The 18,361-nt window shown below is 46.1% G+C and overlaps 1 protein-coding gene across 1 annotated transcript in view; it reads left to right on the top strand.

Annotated features, from left to right (window-relative positions):
* Positions 1-18,361, top strand: part of polr1a (RNA polymerase I subunit A) — a 148,972-nt gene that overhangs the window by 57,412 nt on the left and 73,199 nt on the right. The window contains exons 19-21 of the mRNA XM_038793303.1: positions 4,095-4,193; positions 6,013-6,165; positions 14,092-14,174. Of these exons, the coding sequence (XP_038649231.1) occupies positions 4,095-4,193; positions 6,013-6,165; positions 14,092-14,174 (335 nt within the window). The remainder of the gene's footprint in view (positions 1-4,094; positions 4,194-6,012; positions 6,166-14,091; positions 14,175-18,361) is intronic.

Here is an 18,361-nt window from a genome sequence, read left to right on the forward strand (position 1 = left end):
TACCCTGCAAATCTTTGGGTTGTGGGGACGAAACCCACGCAAACACGGGGAGAATGTACAAACTCTCCACAGACAGTGACCCTGAGCTGGGATTGAACCTGCGATGCAGCAGTGCTAACCACTGCACAACAGCGCTGCCCAGCTGGATAGATTCTTTGGAAAAAAAATGTTTTATTCTCCATTTTCACATTTTCCTTCAAAATTTACACCCCACCCACAGACAGTAAACGGTAACAAATACAAAATCAATCCCCTTAGCGATAACAACGATCCCATCCTCCCACCACCCCAAACAACGGCCCACCTGTCAATATATGCATCCAATAAAACAAATCCTCCCACGGTGGAAACAAAAAACAAAGGAGAAAAAGAAAAAGGAGTCCGGGACCGCCCATGGTCACCATTAACCTATAGAGTCCAACTCCTCCCATCCACTGCCTCTTGTAAAACTCTCCCCCCAACCTTGGTTCCTTCCCCCCAACTTTCCACCCCGGCTAGACCCCTCGGACCCTGTTCTGCCAGGCTCCGATGGCCGCAGCCCCTCCCCCCACCTCACTCCTGTTCACTGGCCGGCTTAAACCGGCCAGTGTGGAGGCCCCCACTCGGGTCCCTTTCCCCCTTGCCTGGCCTTAGGAAAGCCCAGAAATCCCCTTTTAGCACACAAACCCCGCATATCCACCTACACCCCAAAGAGCTCTCATTTCGAGTGCAAGTCCCATCACTTCCCTTGTCCAAATATATACAACATTGGCTCCATTAGCCCATACACCCGCACGCAGTGAAACAAAAAAGAAGAAAATACAGTCATGAGGTTACATCGACACATGGCCGTTTCTCAATTTCTCAGTTCTGCCACAGTCCTTCTGCCTTCGCAAACTCCTCCGCTGCTTCCGCTGTTCCAAAAAAAATGTAAGTCACCACAAGCTTCACTGGGTATACAATGCCGCACTGCACCTTGCTAATGTACAGTGCCCTCTTCACCCGGTTGAAGGCAGCCCGCCTCCTCCACCATAAAGTCCTGGTATACACGTATACCAGCTCCAGCCCACTGCACCACCCGCTTCTGCTTGGCCCAGCACAGGACCTTCACACTGTGCCTACGAAAGCACAGAGTCACTACCCTTGGCGGCTCACTCGCCTTTGGTACAGGCCTCCATGACCGATGAGCCCGATCCAGTTCATATGAGGAGGGATCCTCCCTCTCCCCCAATAGTTTCGCCAGCATCGTGGCAAAATACTCAGTCAGCCTTGGTCCTTCAACTCCTTTGGGCAACCCCACAATCCTCAAATTCTGTCGCCTGGATCTGTTTTTCAGGTCTTCCATTTTTCCTCGCAGATCCTTGTTAATCTCCATCACCGTCCGCATCTCCTTCCCCATCGAGGTAAGTTGATCACCGTGCCGCAATAACATCTCCTCCACTTCCTTCAGCGCCTCCCCTTGCTCCCGCAACTCCGCCACTGCGCTCGCCACCGCCGTCGTCACTGGGGAAATAGACTCGTTCACCAGCACACTCAAAACCTCCCTCATCTCCTTCCTCATTGTCTCCATGTATTTTGTAAACTGCCTTTCAAATTCTGCAGCCATAACCGTAGTCGTTTCTTCAGCCGTAAGGCATGCGGCCTCCCTGGTGCTCCAGCCTCCATTTTCCTTGGTGACCCCATGGTGACCTTTCCACTCCCCGACGGACCTTCAGCTGTTTTCTTACGGCTGCTTTTTTGCTCACCCTCGACATTTTCCTTCACTGTGCCTCCTCTGTGCCTTCTCCCTGCTTTTTCAGCCTCCGTGGACCCTGGGACCGGGCTTAAAGCCCCGAAAATGCCGTTCCCGAATGGGAGCCCTCCATTGTGCGGTTGCCTCCCACCCGCCGTCACCGGAAGTTTTGCTTACTTTCGTTTGACAAGTTTTTGTTCTGCCTCTGAAGTGTGTTCATTTTTAACAGCAAGCTGGTATAAAATATTAGTTGGAAATCCTTGTCCCAGATTCAGTTAGGAAGTGATTAACTTTTGTTTCTACATTTCAAAGGAACAATAAAAAAGCTTTTAAATTACAATAAATCTCTCTGCTATCAAACAGATCAAAATAAATTAATAACTGAACAGTAGCAATGATTCATTTGGCAATAATAGTATAGGAACGCTTACTGATTCTTATTGTTTTATTCTCCTCACTTCACCATCCCCCCCCCCGGTTAGATTCTTGATGAGTAAGGGGGTTGAAAGGTTATTGGAGGTAGGCAGCAATGTGGGGCTGAGGTTACAATCAGATCAAGATCTCGTTGAATGGTACAGCAGGCTCGAGGGGTGACTGGCCAACTCCTCCCAATTCCTATGTTAATGATAAATGTTTGTGGCCAGTCCAGCTGGGGTTGGAAATGTATTCCAGTCTCACTCATCTATTCTGTGGCAGTCTTCTGAAGTCACAAACTCAGCAACTGTCTCAGTCAGTGTATTGCTAACATATTAGGAGTAATGTTTACCTTTGTTGCTACAGCACTCATCTGGCAGAATGGACTGTGTTAGAGTAAGAAGATGTTAGGGTTAGAAGATGTAACTTGTAGAGTGACCAGAGAGAACGGGTGGATGTGGTTTATTTAGACTTTCAGAAAGCTTACGACAATAGCAGGCTGCTATGTAAAGTTAAAGTGCATGGGATTGCAGGTGGTGTCCTGAGATATATAGAAAGCTGGTTATCAGACAGGAAGCAAAGAGTTGCAATAAATGGGTCTTTTTTTTATTGGCAGGCAGTGAATATTGGGATACCCCAGAGATCTGGTGCTATTATCCCAACTTTTCACATTACATATTAATGATTTGGAGACGGGAACTAAATATTATCTCCAAATTTGCAGATGATACAAAGTTGGGTGGGAGGGTGAGCTGTGAGGAGGATGCAGAGATGCTTCAGCGGAATTTGGACAGGCTGAGTGAATAGTGTTGACCCTCACTGGTCTCTGCCTCAGTGAGGTAACGTACTGGGTTAGCACTGTGGCCTCACGGCGCTGAGGTCCCAGGTTCGATCTTGGCTCTAGGTCACTGTCCATGTGGAGTTTGCACATTCTCCCCGTGTTGGCGTGGATTTCACCCCCACAACCCAAAGATGTGCAAGGTAGGTGGATTGGCCGCGCTAAATTACCCCTTAATTGGAAAAAATGAATTGGGTACTCTAAATTTATAATTAAAAAATCTATAATGTAAATATGGCTATGATTAACCATGCGTGAACGTTCAATCCGATCTATAGAATTAGCGAGTTTATAATTTGAATTAAAAATGTGATATCTGATATTAACAGGATTCTGTATTCTTTATCAGCCATGTTCTTATTGAACAGTGGAGCAGGCACGAGGGGTCAAGAGGCCTACTCCTGCATCTATTTCATTTGGTCATAAGTATATTCTGGATTGGATTTGCTTATTGTCACGTGTACCGAGTTACAGTGAAAAGTATTTTTCTGCGTGCAACTCAACAGATCATTAAGTACATGAAAATAAAATAAAAGGAAATACAGAATAGGGCAACACAAGGTACACCATGTAAATACATAGACACCGGCTTCGGGTGAAGCATGCAGGAGTGTAGTATTAATCAGATCAGTCCATAAGAGAGTTGTTTAGGAGTCTGGTAACAGCGGGTAAGCTATTTTTGAATCTGTTTGTGCGTGTTCTCAGACTTTTGTATCTCCTGCCGGATGGAAGAAGTTGGAAGCGTGAGTAAGCCAGGTGGGAGGGGCCTTTGATTATGCTGCCTGCTTTCCCAAGGCAGCGGGAGATGTGAAGAATGATGAAACAACTTGCTGCATTACCATTTTATCAGCACACCATTATAAATAAATGTGACCTCAAAAAAAAACTTTTACACTTTTAATTGTACATCTGTTCTTTGAATTAGTTTTACACCGCAGAAGGCGACCATTTGGTCCATTTGCACCCAGTTCAGTTCTTTGCAAATGTTGCTCTATTCACCTGCCCTTTACCCATACACTTTGAATTTTTTCTGTCTGCAATGCCACTAAAATGATAGGTTCCATTTGGTTAAGATAATGGATTTTATTCACTCATGCTAACATCTATTGTACTTTTTGCTTTGACTGACAGGTGTGTATGCCCCTAGGCCTTCATAGACAATTTCCGGAGAATAACCTGCAACTCATGGTGCAGTCTGGTGCGAAGGGCTCAGCCGTTAATACTATGCAGGTATTTTTCTTTGAAAACAATTGAGCAATTTTATGCTATATTTTGTATGCACATCTTTTATTTAATGCAAATACCGGTCTGGAAAATCTAGTTGATTTTTCTTTTGAGGAAGTCACTAGCCTGGTGCACAGGGGAAGTATCTTTGGATGGGCTCTGCAGAAGAAATGATTAAGGATACACAATTGGAGGTAACCTTGTGATATGGCTCGCAAATTGACGGAGAGGGACAGAGTGTAGAGGTAAAGGATTGCTCGCTGATCGACATGATGTGGTAAATCAGGGGTGGGCAAACTTTCCCGTGCAAGGGCCACATTCAGACATTCACAATTTTAAAGGGTCGCATAGTATTAATAGTCCCGGTTGTAACCAATTAGCGTGCGGCATATACCTCAGCGCTTCCCCCGGCGGCATCCTGCCTTTAGCCCTCTTTATCTCTACTTTTCAAAAATGGCGCTTCACCCGGTTATGATTCTGGGCGCCTCATATAGAACATGAAATGAAAATCACTTATTGTCACAAGTAGGCTTCAAATGAAGTTACTGTGAAAAGCCCCTAGTCGCCACATTCCGGCGCCTGTTCGGGGAGGCTGTTGCGGGAATCGAACCGCGCTGCTGGCTTGCCTTGGTCTGCTTTCAAAGCCAGCGATTAGCCCTGTGAGCTAAACATAGAACAGTACAGCACAGAACAGGCCCTTCGGCCCTCGATGTTGTGCCGAGCAATGATCACCCTACTCAAGTCAACGTATCCACCCTATACCAGTAACCCAACAGCCCCCCACATTAACCTTATATAAAAAAATTTTTTTTTAAAAATTTTTTTTAATTTTTCTTTTTTCTTTTTCTTTTATGACTTGATCTTGGTGGGCCGCATAAAGACCTTCCCGCGGGCCGTAGTTTGCCCACCCCTGTGGTAAATGGTGTTCCCTAGCATTCCTGTACTGGGCTTCAGATTTTAACCATTAAAAGGTTTATTCATGACATGGAGGAAGGAATTGGTATATCCACATTTCTACCTAAATTAAGAGGCATTGTAAATGTTATTGTTGGTGGCAAGGGGTCGCAAAAAGACAGAAAAACGAAGTGAGTGGGCACTACTTGCACAACTGGAATCATAGAATCATAGAAGGAGTACAGAAGGAGACCATTCGGCCCATTGACTCTACACCGGCCCTTGGAAAGTGCACCCTACTTAAGCTCCTGCCTCCACCCTATCCCCGTAACTCAGTAACCCCATCTAACCTTTATGGACACTAAGGGCAATTTAGCAAGGCCAATCCACCTAACCTGCACATCTTTGGACTGTGGGAGGAAACCGGGGCACCTGGAGGAAACCCACGCAGACACGAGGAGTATGTGCTGACTCCGCACAGACTGGAGTTCAGAATGGGGTTGCTCTGAGATCATTTGGAATTGAGAAATGATGTGGAGATGCCGGCGTTGGACTGGGGTGAGCACAGTAAGAAGTCTTACAACACCAGGTTAAAGTCCAACAGGTTTGTTACAAACACTAGCTTTTGGAGCACTGCTCCTTCCTCAGGTGAATGAGAAAGGCAGAGTATTTTCTTAATAGTGAGAGACCGGAAGCTGTGGAGGAACAAAATCATTTGGATACACAAGTTGTAATCTCACTTCACTTGAAATCCCTGAAAATCAGCAAAACGACAGAGAGCCATTTTCCAGATGACCATTTAAGAAATGTTTGAAACAGTTCAACAATTTGTAATGCTCTGTGAACCAAGTGAATTTGTCTTTGATTAGGATTCTCATGAAGTGATAAAATATAAAGTCACGAGAAAACTGATGATTTTTTTTGTTTCCAGATTTCGTGTCTTCTTGGTCAAATTGAGCTGGAAGGAAGGCGACCTCCACTGATGCCATCTGGGAAATCTTTGCCCTGTTTCCAACCTTATGACTTCACTCCGCGATCTGGCGGTTTTGTCACTGGCCGATTCCTCACTGGTATCAGCCCTCCGGTAGGCAAATATGCATTATTAAGTTTTGACATCCATTATTTTGTTGCCACGTTGAAGTTGGTGATACCAGTACTGTTCTTGCATGATTATTGCTTGTAAAATCTAATTGGAGGATACAGTTGTTTAATCGGTTCCTTTTTGCTCAGAGAAACGTTGGGAACAGCAGAGTTCTCCTGCAATCCCATCTACTTCATTCTGCAGTGAAGGGGTGTGACACTTTCCTGATGTTAGTTATTAGGAATGAGAGTTTCTCCGATATTAGCAAAGGCCGATGTCAGGCGTGAAAAGCGGCATTGAGGCTGCAGATGGTAATGGTAGCTTTGTCGGCCATATAGTACGGGCCATATAGTCTGGGGGAAAAAGAAAATTGCAATCACAGGTTCCACGACATGTGGCTGGCGGGCGGATTCATGATTCATCCGGCCCGCCATCAAATCAGTGACTCGATGATCTGGATGCCATTTTTAAAGTATCCATTGGAAAACGTGGCCGTCACTGATGTGGGAGGGGACAATCGCTTCCTACTTTTGCATCATCGTCAAAAGCGACATTGGCTGTCTCACCATATTTCCCGCTCCATTGCCGAACCCGCCCAGGGAGGGAAAATCCCACCCTAGCTATCAGCAATGGCTTAAGAGGAAGCGTTCTTAGCTCTTGTGTCAGAATGTTGTGGGTTCAAGTCGTGTGCAGTAGTGAGAGGGTGCTGCCCTGTCCAAGGTTCTATCTTTCAGCTAAGAACATCATAAGAGAAGAACGAGGCACAGGAATAGACCATGATCCCACTCCATTATCCAATATGATCATGGCTGATCTTTGGCCTCCACTTAACCTGTTTCCCATATTCATTGACTTCCCGCAGGACCAAAAAATGTATCTATCTCACCCTTAAGTAAACTCAATGATTTAACCGCTATGGATTAAATCAGTGCTCCGTCAACCCCCTCATGGGTGTAAACAATCCGCTGGCACTATTTTGAAGAAGAACAGGGAAATTCTCCCCTTGGACAATATTTATTCCTGGACAACTTCACTTAAAAAATAAATGTTTGGTCATTATCGCATATGCTGTTTGTGAGGGTTTCCTGTGTCAGAGTTGAAGACTGTTTGCGACATTTCAAAAGTGTAGACTTAGTCAATTGTAAAGTGCTTTGGGATGACTCCTTTGTATATCAAAAATCTGTCAAACTCAGCCTTGAATAAATTCAATGCACAGCCTTCACTGCCTTCTGTGGAGCAGAATTCTGCAGACAAAAGGGAACCTTAGTTTTATTAAAATGTTTTTCCCTAATTGTAGTTTTCTGTCATCCATCCCCCCCCCCCCCCCCCCGGTCCCTCCACCCAACCACAAAAACACACTCGCACAGGTTTCCACACTGTCAAATCCCTTCAGGAACTTGTATGTTTCAATAAGCTCACCTCTCATTCATCGAATCTCCAATGGGTACAAAATTCAACCTTACTTTATGAGATAAGCAAACAAAGAAAAGTACAGCACAGGAACAGGCCCTTCGGCCCTCCAAGCCCGTGCCAACCATGCTGCCCGTCGAAACTAAAATCTTCTACACTTCCTGGGTCCGTATCCCTCTATTCCAGGGGTGGGCAAACTTTTCCGTGCAAGGGCCACATTCAGAAATTCACAATTCACAAAGGGCCGCATAGTATATTAAGTAAAATAATTACTTCACCCGGTTATGATTCTGGGCGCCTCATATAGAACATAGAACAGTACAACACAGAACAGGCCCTTCGGCCCTCGACGTTGTGCCGAGCAATGATCACCCTACTCAAGTCAACGTATCCACCCTATACCAGTAAGTAACCCAACAGCCCCCCCCCTATTAACTTTAAAAAAAATTTTTAAAAAATAAATAAATTTTTAATGACTTGGTGGGCCGCAGAAATACCTTTGGCGGGCCGCATGCGGCCCGCGGGCCGTAGTTTGCCCACCCCTGCTCTATTCCCATCCTATTCATGTATTTGTCCAGATGCCCCTTAAATGTCACTATTGTCCCTGCTTCCACAACCTCCTCCAGCGAGTTCCAGGCACCCTCTGTGTAAAAAAACTTGCCTCGTACATAGAACATAGAACAGTACAGCACAGAACAGGCCCTTCGGCCCTCGATGTTGTGCCGAGCCATGATCACCCCACTTAAACCCACGTAACCCGTATACCCGTAACCCAACAATCCCCCCATTAACCTTACACTACGGGCAATTTAGCATGGCCAATCCACCTAACCCGCACATCTTTGGACTGTGGGAGGAAACCGGAGCACCCGGAGGAAACCCACGCACACACGGGGAGGACGTGCAGACTCCACACAGACAGTGACCCAAGCTGGGAATCGAACCTGGGACCCTGGAGCTGTGAAGCATTGATGCTAACCACCATGCTACCGTGAGGCCCCTAAACCTCTCCTCTAAACCTTGCCCCTCGCACCTTAAACCTATGCCCCCTAGTAATTGACCCCTCTATCCTGGGGAAAAGCCTCTGACTATCCACTCTGTCTATGCCCCTCATAATTTTGTAGACCTCTATCAGGTCACCCCTCGACCTCCGTCGTTCCAGTGAGAACATATTGAGTTTATTCAACCGCTCCTCATAGTTAATGCCCTCCATACCAGGCAACACCCTGGTAAATCTCTTCTGCACCCTCTCTAAAGCCTCCACATCCTTCTGGTAGTATGGCGACCAGAACTGAACACTATACTCCAAGTGTGGCCTAACTAAGGTTCTGTACAGCTGCAACATGACTTGCCAATTCTTATACTCATTGCCCCGGCCAATAAAGGCAAGCATGCCGTATTCCTTCTTGACTACCTTCTCCACCTGTGTTGCCCCTTTCAGTGACCTGTGGACCTGAACACCTAGATCTCTCTGTCAATACTCTGGAGGGTTCTACCATTCACTGCGTATTTCCTACCTGCATTAGACCTTCCAAAATGCATTACCTCACATTTATCCAGATTAAACTCCATCTGCCATCTCTCCGCCCAAGTCTCCAAACGATCTAAATCCTGCTGTATCCTCTGACAGTCCTCATCGCTATCCGCAATTCCACCAACCTTTGTGTCGTCTGCAAACTTACTAATCAGACCAGTTACATTTTCCTCCAAATCATTTATATAGACTACGAACAGCAACGGTCCCAGCACTGATCCCTGCGGAACACCACTAGTCACAGCCCTCCAATTAGAAAAGCACCCTTCCATTGTTACTCTCTGCCTTCTGTGACCTAGCCAGTTCTGTATCCATCTTGCCAGCTCACCCCCAATCCCGTGTGACTTCATCTTTTGTACCAGTCTACCATGAGGGACCTTGTCAAATGCCTTACTGAAGTCCATATAGACACCATCCACTGCCCTACCTGCATCAATCATCTTTGTGACCTCTTCAAAAAACTCAATCAAGTTAGTGAGACACAACCTCCCCTTCACAAAACCATGCTGCCTCTCACGAATACGTCCATTTGCTTCCAAATGGGAGTAGATCCTGTTTCGAAGAATTCTCTCCAGTAATTTCCCTACCACTGACATAAGGCTCACTGGCCTGTAGTTCCCTGGATTATCCTTGCTACCCTTCTTAAACAAAGGAACAACATTGGCTATTCTCCAGTCCTCCGGAACATCACCTGAAGACAGTGAGGATCCAAAGATTTCTGTGAAGGCCTCAGCAATTTCCTCACTAGCCTCCTTCAGTATTCTGGGGTAGATCCCATCAGGCCCTGGGGACTTTATCTACCGTAATATTTTTCAAGACGCCCAACACCTCGTCTTTTTGGACCTCAATGTGACCCAGGCTATTTACACACCCTTCTTCAGACTCAACATCCACCAATTCCTTCTCTTTGGTGAATACTGATGAAAAGTATTAATTTAGTACCTCGCCCATTTCCTCTGATTTCCTCTGGCTCCACACAATGATTCCCTTGCCTATCCTTCAGTGGGCCAACCCTTTCCCTGGCTACCCACCTGCTTTTTATGTATGTGTAAAAAGCCGTGGGACTTTCCTTAACCCTATTTGCCAATGACTTTTCGTGACCCCTTCTAGCTCTCCTGACTCCTTGCTTAAGTTCCTTCCTACTTTTCTTATATTCCACACAAGCTTCGTCAGTTCCCAGCCTTCTCGCCCTGACAAATGCCTCCTTTTTCTTTTTGACGAGGCCTACAATATCTCTCGTTATCCAAGGTTCCTGAAATTTGCCGTATTTATCCTTCTTCCGCACAGGAACATGCTGGTCCTGAATTCCTTTCAACTGACATTTGAAATCCTCCCAGATGTCAGATGTCGATTTACCCTCAAACATCCGCCCCCAATCTAGGTTCTTCAGTTCCTGCCTAATATTGTTATAATTAGCCTTCCCCCAATTTAGCACATTCACCCTAGGACCACTTTTATCCTTGTCCAGCAGCACTTTAAAATTTACTGAATTGTGGTCACTGTTCCCGAAATGCTCCCCTACTGAAACTTCTACCACTTGGCCGGGCTCATTCCCCAATACCAGGTCCAGTACAACCCTTCCCTAATTGGACTGTCTACATATTGTTTTAAGAAGCCCTCCTGGATGCTCCTTACAAACTCTGCCCCGTCTAAGCCCCTAGCACTAAGTGAGTCCCAGTCAATATTGGGGAAGTTGAAGTCTCCCATCACAACAACCCTGTTGTTTTTACTCTTTTCCAAAATCTGTCTACCTACCTGCTCCTCTATCTCACGCTGGCTGTTGGGTGGCCTGTAGTAAACCCCCAACATTGTGACTGCACCCTTCTTATTCCTGATCTCTACCCATATAGCCTCACTGCCCTCTGAGGTGTCCTCCCGTAGTACAGCGGTGATATTCTCCCTAACCAGTAGTGCAATTCCTCCACCCCTTTTACATCCCCCTTTATCCCGCCTGAAACATCTAAATCCTGGAACGTTTAGCTGCCAATCCTGTCCTTCCCTCAACCAGGTCTCTGTAATGGCAACAACATCATAGTTCCAAGTACTAATCCAAGCTCTAAATTCTTCTGCCTTACCCGTTATACTTCTTGTATTAAAACATATGCACTTCAGGCCACCAGACCCGCTGTTTTCAGCAACATCTCCCTGTCTGCTCTTCCTCGGAGCCATACTGGACCTATTCCCTAGTTCTCCCTTAATGCTTTCACCTTCTGACCTATTGCTCCGGTACCCACCCCCCTGCCATACTAGTTTAAACCCTCCCTTGCGACACTAGCAAACCTCGCGGCCAGGATATTTATGTCTCTCCAGTTTAGATGCAACCCGTCCTTCTTATACAGTCACACCTGCCCCGGAAGAGCTCCCAGTGGTCCAGATAATGGAAACCCTCCCTCCTAAACCAGCTCTTTAGCTGCTCTATCTTACTATTTCTAGCCTCACTGGCACGTGGCACAGGGAGTAACCCCAAGATTACAACCCCAGAGGTCCTGTCCTAGGTCCCTGAACTCCTGCTGCAGGACCTCATGCCCCTTCCTGCCTATGTTAGTACCAATATGTACAACGACCTCTGCCTGTTTGCCCTCCCCCTTTAGGATGCCCGCTACCCGTTCGGAGACATCCTGGACCCTGGCTCCAGGGAGGCAACATACCATCCTGGAGTGTCTTTCACATCCACAGAAGCGGCTATCTGTGCCCCTGACTATAGAGTCCCCTATGACTATTGCTCTTCTGCGCTTTGACCCTCCCTGCTGAACATCAGAGCCAGTCGTGGTGCCACTGCTCTGGTTGCTGCTGTTGTCCCCTGATAGGCTATCCCCCCCCCCCCCCCCCCCCCCCCCCCCCCCCCCCCCGACAGTATCCAAAGTGGTATAACTGTTCGAGCGGGGGACAACCACAGGGGATTCCTGCACTGACTGCCTGCCCCTTCTGGTGGTAACCCATCTCTCTGCCTGCACCTTGGGTGTGACCATATTTATATAACTGCTATCAATGACGCTCTCCGCCACCTGCATCCTCCTAAGTCCGTCCAACTGCTGCTCCAGCCGAACCATGCGGTCTGTGAGGTGCTCCAGTTGGGTACACTTTCTGCAGATGAAGCCATCCGGGATGCTGGAAGCCTCCCGGACCTGCCACATGTCATAGTCAGAGCATTGCATCAATTAATTAGTAAATTAAATAAAAAAAAATAAAAAAATATATATACTGTTAACTATATGTTTCCTAGCACTAGATTTCTACTATAAGTGTGAAAGCTAAATACAGTACTCTCCGATCTTTGGGTCAGATATCCCATTAAATTATAATTAAGTAATTATGTTTAATTAGTTTAACAATGCTTAATTTTTAAATTTAATGTAGATTCCCAACCAGCCAATCAGGTCACAGCTTTACTGTGATGTCACTTCAGTTTCCCCCCCCCCACCTCCACACAATTTGAAACGGTAATAAAAATAAATAAAAATCACTTACATTTCCAGGTTCTCAGATGCTCTCTGGTTCTCTCCTTGCAGATTAAAAGTTACAGGAGAGAACAAAACAGTAGGGAAAAAGCACCTTCTCCCACTCTGCACCAAATTATCTCACTGCACTAAATTACCAAGTTGCAATTCCCACTCTGGCTGTGTCTCCTTGACCTGCCCAAATGAAATGAAATGAAAATCGCTTATTGTCACGAGTAGGCTTCAATGAAGTTACTGTGAAAAGCCCCTAGTCACCACATTCCGGCGCCTGTCCGGGGAGGCTGGTACAGGAATCGAACCGTGCTGCTGGCCTGCTTGGTCTGCTTTAAAAGCCAGCGATTTAGCCAGTGAGCTAAACCAGCCCCTCATCCTAGAAATGAGTTGGGTGAATCTTCGTCAAACTGCTCCTATGGGCACCAAAACAGTACACAGTACTCCCAGAGGACGCCTCACCTGAATAGCTGCAGTAAAGCTTCTAAAATGTTTATATTCATTCCCCTTATAATTAATGTCAACATTCCATTTGCCTCCTTGATCACTCACTGCACCTGTATACTAACTTGTGATTCATTTAACCATGGTTATGTACAATTGAAGCAATATTTTGTTTTTCACTCCTCTTTTTCAGAGAGGGTTCAAAAAACCATTAGCGTTTTTGGAGCTGACCACTAGCTTTTTATGATTTTATGTATATGGACACCTAAATTCCCATGCTCTTCCACCATGCCTAGCCTCTCACCATTATAATAAAATTTTGTTTGGTTTCCTTGGATCCAAATTTGATGACCTCACACTTGCCTTCATTGAATTCCATCTGTCACCAATTTGCTCACTTGCGTAATCCATGTCCCTTTGTGACCTGTATTCACTAGAGTTTAGAAGAATGGAAGGAGATCTGATTGAAACGTATAAAACTCTAACAGGGCTGGGCAGGGAGGATGTTTTCTTTGGTGGGGAATCGAGAACCAAGAGAACACACTCTCAGCGTATGAGGCAGACCATTTAGGACTGAGATGAAGAAAAAGTTAATCCACTCATAGGGTAGTGAACCTGTATAATACTCAACCATCCATAGAAGGATGTTGTTGTGGCCAGGTCACTGAATGTATTCAAGAAAAAGATGGATGATGTTTTAGATTTTAATGGCATCAAGGGGTATGGGGAGAAAGTGGGAATATAGCATTGAGATCAAGGATCAGCTATGATCATCGTGCATGGCAGAGCAGGCTTGAATGGCCTACTCCTCCTAGTTTCTATGTTTCCATCTGCACAACTTGCTGCTGAACTTATTAATTGGGGTGCTGGGGCAGTGGGGGTGGGTGGTGATGGTGGCAGGGAGTGGAAGGCAGAATTCTAGAAGTAACAAAGTAACAGTGACCCTGATCACAGTAGATTGTAAATCTTGTTTTCATAAGCTTTCATGGAAGGAAAATTACTACAATCAATGGCACAAAAGTCTAAAAGTGATCAGCAGTTATGAAAATACGAAGGGCATCTATTTTTACATGTTGAATTCTTGTACTCTAGGAATTTTTCTTTCATTGTATGGCTGGCCGAGAAGGTTTGGTGGACACTGCTGTGAAGACCAGTCGTTCTGGGTATCTTCAAAGGTACAGAACTATTTAAGCTCTAAATGCTGAAATATACTTTTAATTTTGTCACTTTTTTTGTCTTTCCCGTTTTGTGTGTTTTCCCCTCTTTCCACAACAGTACGAAGCTAATGCAAGGATGGTTGCAGTTTGTCTTGTGGATTACTCGGTGATATTGTGTCAGCCGTGGCTCAGTGGAAGCACTCTCCCCTTTGAGCTAGGAGATTGTGGGTTTGAGTTGCACCTCAGACTTGAGCACAATAATCGAGACTAACACTGCTGTGCAGTGCCGAGGTTGTGCTGCACTGCCAGAGTGACATTTTTCAGTTGAGACAATAAACTACAGCCTGTCTGCCCGGGATGTAAAAGATACCATGACCCTATTTCAAAGACGAGCGGGTGAATTAGCCCCAGTGCCTTGGCCAACATTTCTTCCCTCAATTGATATGACTTAAAACAAATGATCGATCACCTGGTTAATATCACATTGCCATTGCTGTGTGGAAATAGAATAATAGAACGGTTGGAGCGCAGAAGGAGGCCATTCAGCCACCTTCATTGTCCTGCCAGCTCTCTGCATAGTTCTGGGGAAAAGACGGGCGAGTGGACTAGCCACGCTGGTCTGGCACATCACTTATTACATCCTGCCAATCCGAAAAAAATCCACTTATTCCGACTCCTCTTCCTGTTAGCTAATCAATCCTTTATCCATGCTAATATGTTACTTCCTACACCTGTGTGATACTTGATATATGGCACCTTATCAAATGCCTCATGGAAATCTATGTACCCCACATATACATGTTCCCCTTTATCCACCTTGCTTGTAACTTCCTCTGATCTGATCCTCTAATTCTGCCTGATCACATTATGATTTTCTGAGCATCGTGCTGTAACCTCCTTAAGAATGGATTCTAGCAACTTACCTAGGATAGAAGTCAAATTCTGCGGTTATTAAGTGGCTGTGATACAACTCAAATGAAACATGTTGGGGGAATGGAATATAGCCTGTGAAGTTAATTTGTGTCTTGTGGCCTGGCTCATTTTTAAAAATAATTTAGAGTACTCAATCATTTTTCCAATTAAGGGGCAATTTAGTGTGGCCAATTCACCTACCCTTCACATCTATGGGTTGTGAGGGTGGAACCCACGCAAATACAGAGAATGTGCACACGGCCAGTGACCCAGGGCCAGGATCGAACCTGGGACCTCGGTGCTGTGAGGCAGCTGTGCTAACCACTGCACCACCGTGCTGACCGACGTGGCTCATTACTGATCATGCTTGGGAACTTAAAAATTCTAAAGCATAATGTGCAAAATTGTACAGTTGTTATGCAAAAGGAGCCGTTCATAGTATCATAGAAATTTTGTAGCACAGAAAGAGGCCATTTGACCCATTTGCCGGGATCTGCAGCTGGAGTGTCGCAAACCACTCCAGCGCCGTGCTGGCCCCCTGTAGGGGCCAGAAATCGACGTGGGAACGGCCTGTTCACGCCGTCGCATGAACCTCCCCAAATGCATCACCTCTCACTCCTCTGGGTTGAAATCCATTTGCCACTTTTCTACCCACATGACCTGCTCATCGATATCTTCCGACAGTCCAACAATCCTCCTCGCTGTCTACCACGTGGCCAATTTTTGTGTTGTCTGTAAACTTTTCTTGAACATTCCCCCTACGTTTACGCCCAAATCTTTAATATAGACACCACAAAAAAAAAGTTCTGAGGCCTGCAGAATCCCATTGGAAACAAACTTTCCAGTCGCAAAAACATCCATCAACAAGTACCCTTTGTTTCCTGCCACTGAGCCAATTTCGGATCCAGCTTGCTGAGGATTGGAAAATAATGGTCAGGCCCTCCTCGATTTCCTCCCAGGCTTTAAAAAAAAAGGTACTTTATTCCAAATGTATATGAAAAGTTACAACACCTAAACAATTCGGGAAACAAACTTCCCAAAGCACAACTATACAGTTTGTACGAATTTTCCCCTTTTTCACCCCGCCTGTGCGACGAAAAAGGTCTCAAACACGGTCACAAACATCCCCCACCTTGCCACAAAACTCTCCGCTGAACCCTATAACTCTTCTTTGATCTTTTCTAGCTAAAGGAAGTCATATACGTCACCCAGCCAGGCCGCTACCCCCGGTGGCTTTGCTTTCAAGACCTCTTCTCTCTTTCTACCTATGTTATTGGTACCAATATGAATCACGGTCTCTGGCTGTTTTCTCTTCCCCCTTAAGAATGTCCTACAGCCACTCTGTGATATCCTTGATCCTGGCACCAGAGAGACAGCATGCCATCTTGGAGTCATGTCTACAGTTGTGGGAAAGCCCTTTGTGTTCCCTGAGCTATCAAATTGTAATAATAATATAATTATTATGTCCTATGCTGCTCTTGCTCATATATTGCTTGTTTGGCCCTTAATAATCGCTTATTGTCACAAGTAGGCTTCAATGAAGTTACTGTGCAAAGCCCCTAGTCGCCACATTCCGGCGCCTGTTCGGGGAGGCTGGTGCGGGAACTGAACCCGCGCTGCTGGCATTGTTCTGCATTGCAAGCCAGCTATTTAACCCACTGTGCTAAACCAGCCCCTACCACTCTTCCTTTTCCACTCTTCTTCCTTTCTGCTGTACAGCTGAGCCACTGGTGTTGCACCGAATGTGGTTCTTGCTGCACTCCAGTGAGGAACCATCCACCTCACTATTGTCCATAATGCAAAACCAGTTAGTGAGCGAGATGGACTCGGAGGACTCCTGCTTGGTCCTCCTAGAATTCCTGGTGGTCTCCCATTCCCTCTCTGCACACTGCTAACCTGCGGTCTGAACACCTCCCAAAACATGCTATCCACCTAGTCGCTAGTGTCACAGATGTGCCACAATGACTCCAGCTTCTGCTTGAGCTCTGAAACCTCAAGATTCTGCAGCTGGTGACACTTCCTATAGATATGCTAGTCGAGGCCACGTGAAGTGTCCATGACTCCCTGCACACCACAGGATGGGCACTGCACCCGGCTTACTCACTCTTCCAACTTCTTCCATTGGGCAGGAGATACAGAAATCTGAGAACACGCACAAACAGACTCAAAAACAGCTCCTTCCCCGCTGTTACCAGACTCCTAAACGACCCTCATGGACTGACCTCATTAACACTATACCCCTGTATGCTTCTTCCGATGCCGGTGCTTATGTAGTTACATTGTGTACCTTGTGTTGCCCTATTATGTATTTTCTTTTATTCCCTTTTCTTCCCATGTACTTAATGATCTGTTGAACTGCTCGCAGAAAAATACTTTCACTGTACCTCGGTACACGTGACAATAAACAAATCCAATCCAATCCAACATGGCCGAGCTACCCTGCAATACCATAAGCCTATTTTTAGGCTTTATGCTATAAACTGGAGACTAGAAAGTAAAGTAGATTTACTCAACAATCGGCTTCTCTTGTTCCAACTACTGGAGACTGATGGGGGGAAAAAAGGTACCAGATGGAGCACCTCTTTCATCCTGTGCTCGGAATTCTGAGGTGAGACAAATTCCCTGCTCTGCACTCTGACTGGCATTATTGCCGGTAGGATCTTCTGGTTCCACCGACAGCAAGCCCCTGCTGAGCGTTTCCTGGTGACGCGATGGGGTCGAAAACATGGGAAATCTTACCGACAGCGGCAGGAACTGAAGATCCCGCCGCCGGTCTATGGCGGGCTACTCCGCTGCCACAAAACATGCGGCACGAGACGTGGGAAATCCTCCCCTCTGACCGCATCTCTCAGGTGTTGTCGTCTCCTGTGTGCCCCTTATGGCATGCTGGCACTGCGGTTAGCACTGCTGCCTCACAGCTCCAAGGTCCCAGGTTCAGTTCCAACCTTGGGTTACTGTCCGTGGAGTTTGCACTTTCTCCAAAAGTTTGCGTGCGTTTACTCCAGGTGCTCCGGTTTCCACCCACAGTCCAAGGAAGTGCAGGTTAGGTGGATTGGCCATGCTAAATTTACCCCTTAGTGTCCAAAAGGTTAGGTTGGGTTACGGGAATAGGGTGGAGGCGAGGGCTTGGGTGGGGTGCTCTTTCCGGCGGGGAGACAGACTCGATGGGCCGAATAGCCTCCTTCTGCACTTTAAATTCTAAATTCTATGAGCGGTGACTGTAAATGTAGGTTTTAAGGAGGAACCTAGCACGAGAAAAAGGTGCAAAGTAGTTCAGAAAATGATTTTAGAGG

This window comes from Scyliorhinus canicula, chromosome 3 (genome assembly GCF_902713615.1).
Source record: "Scyliorhinus canicula chromosome 3, sScyCan1.1, whole genome shotgun sequence".
NCBI lineage: Eukaryota > Metazoa > Chordata > Chondrichthyes > Carcharhiniformes > Scyliorhinidae > Scyliorhinus > Scyliorhinus canicula.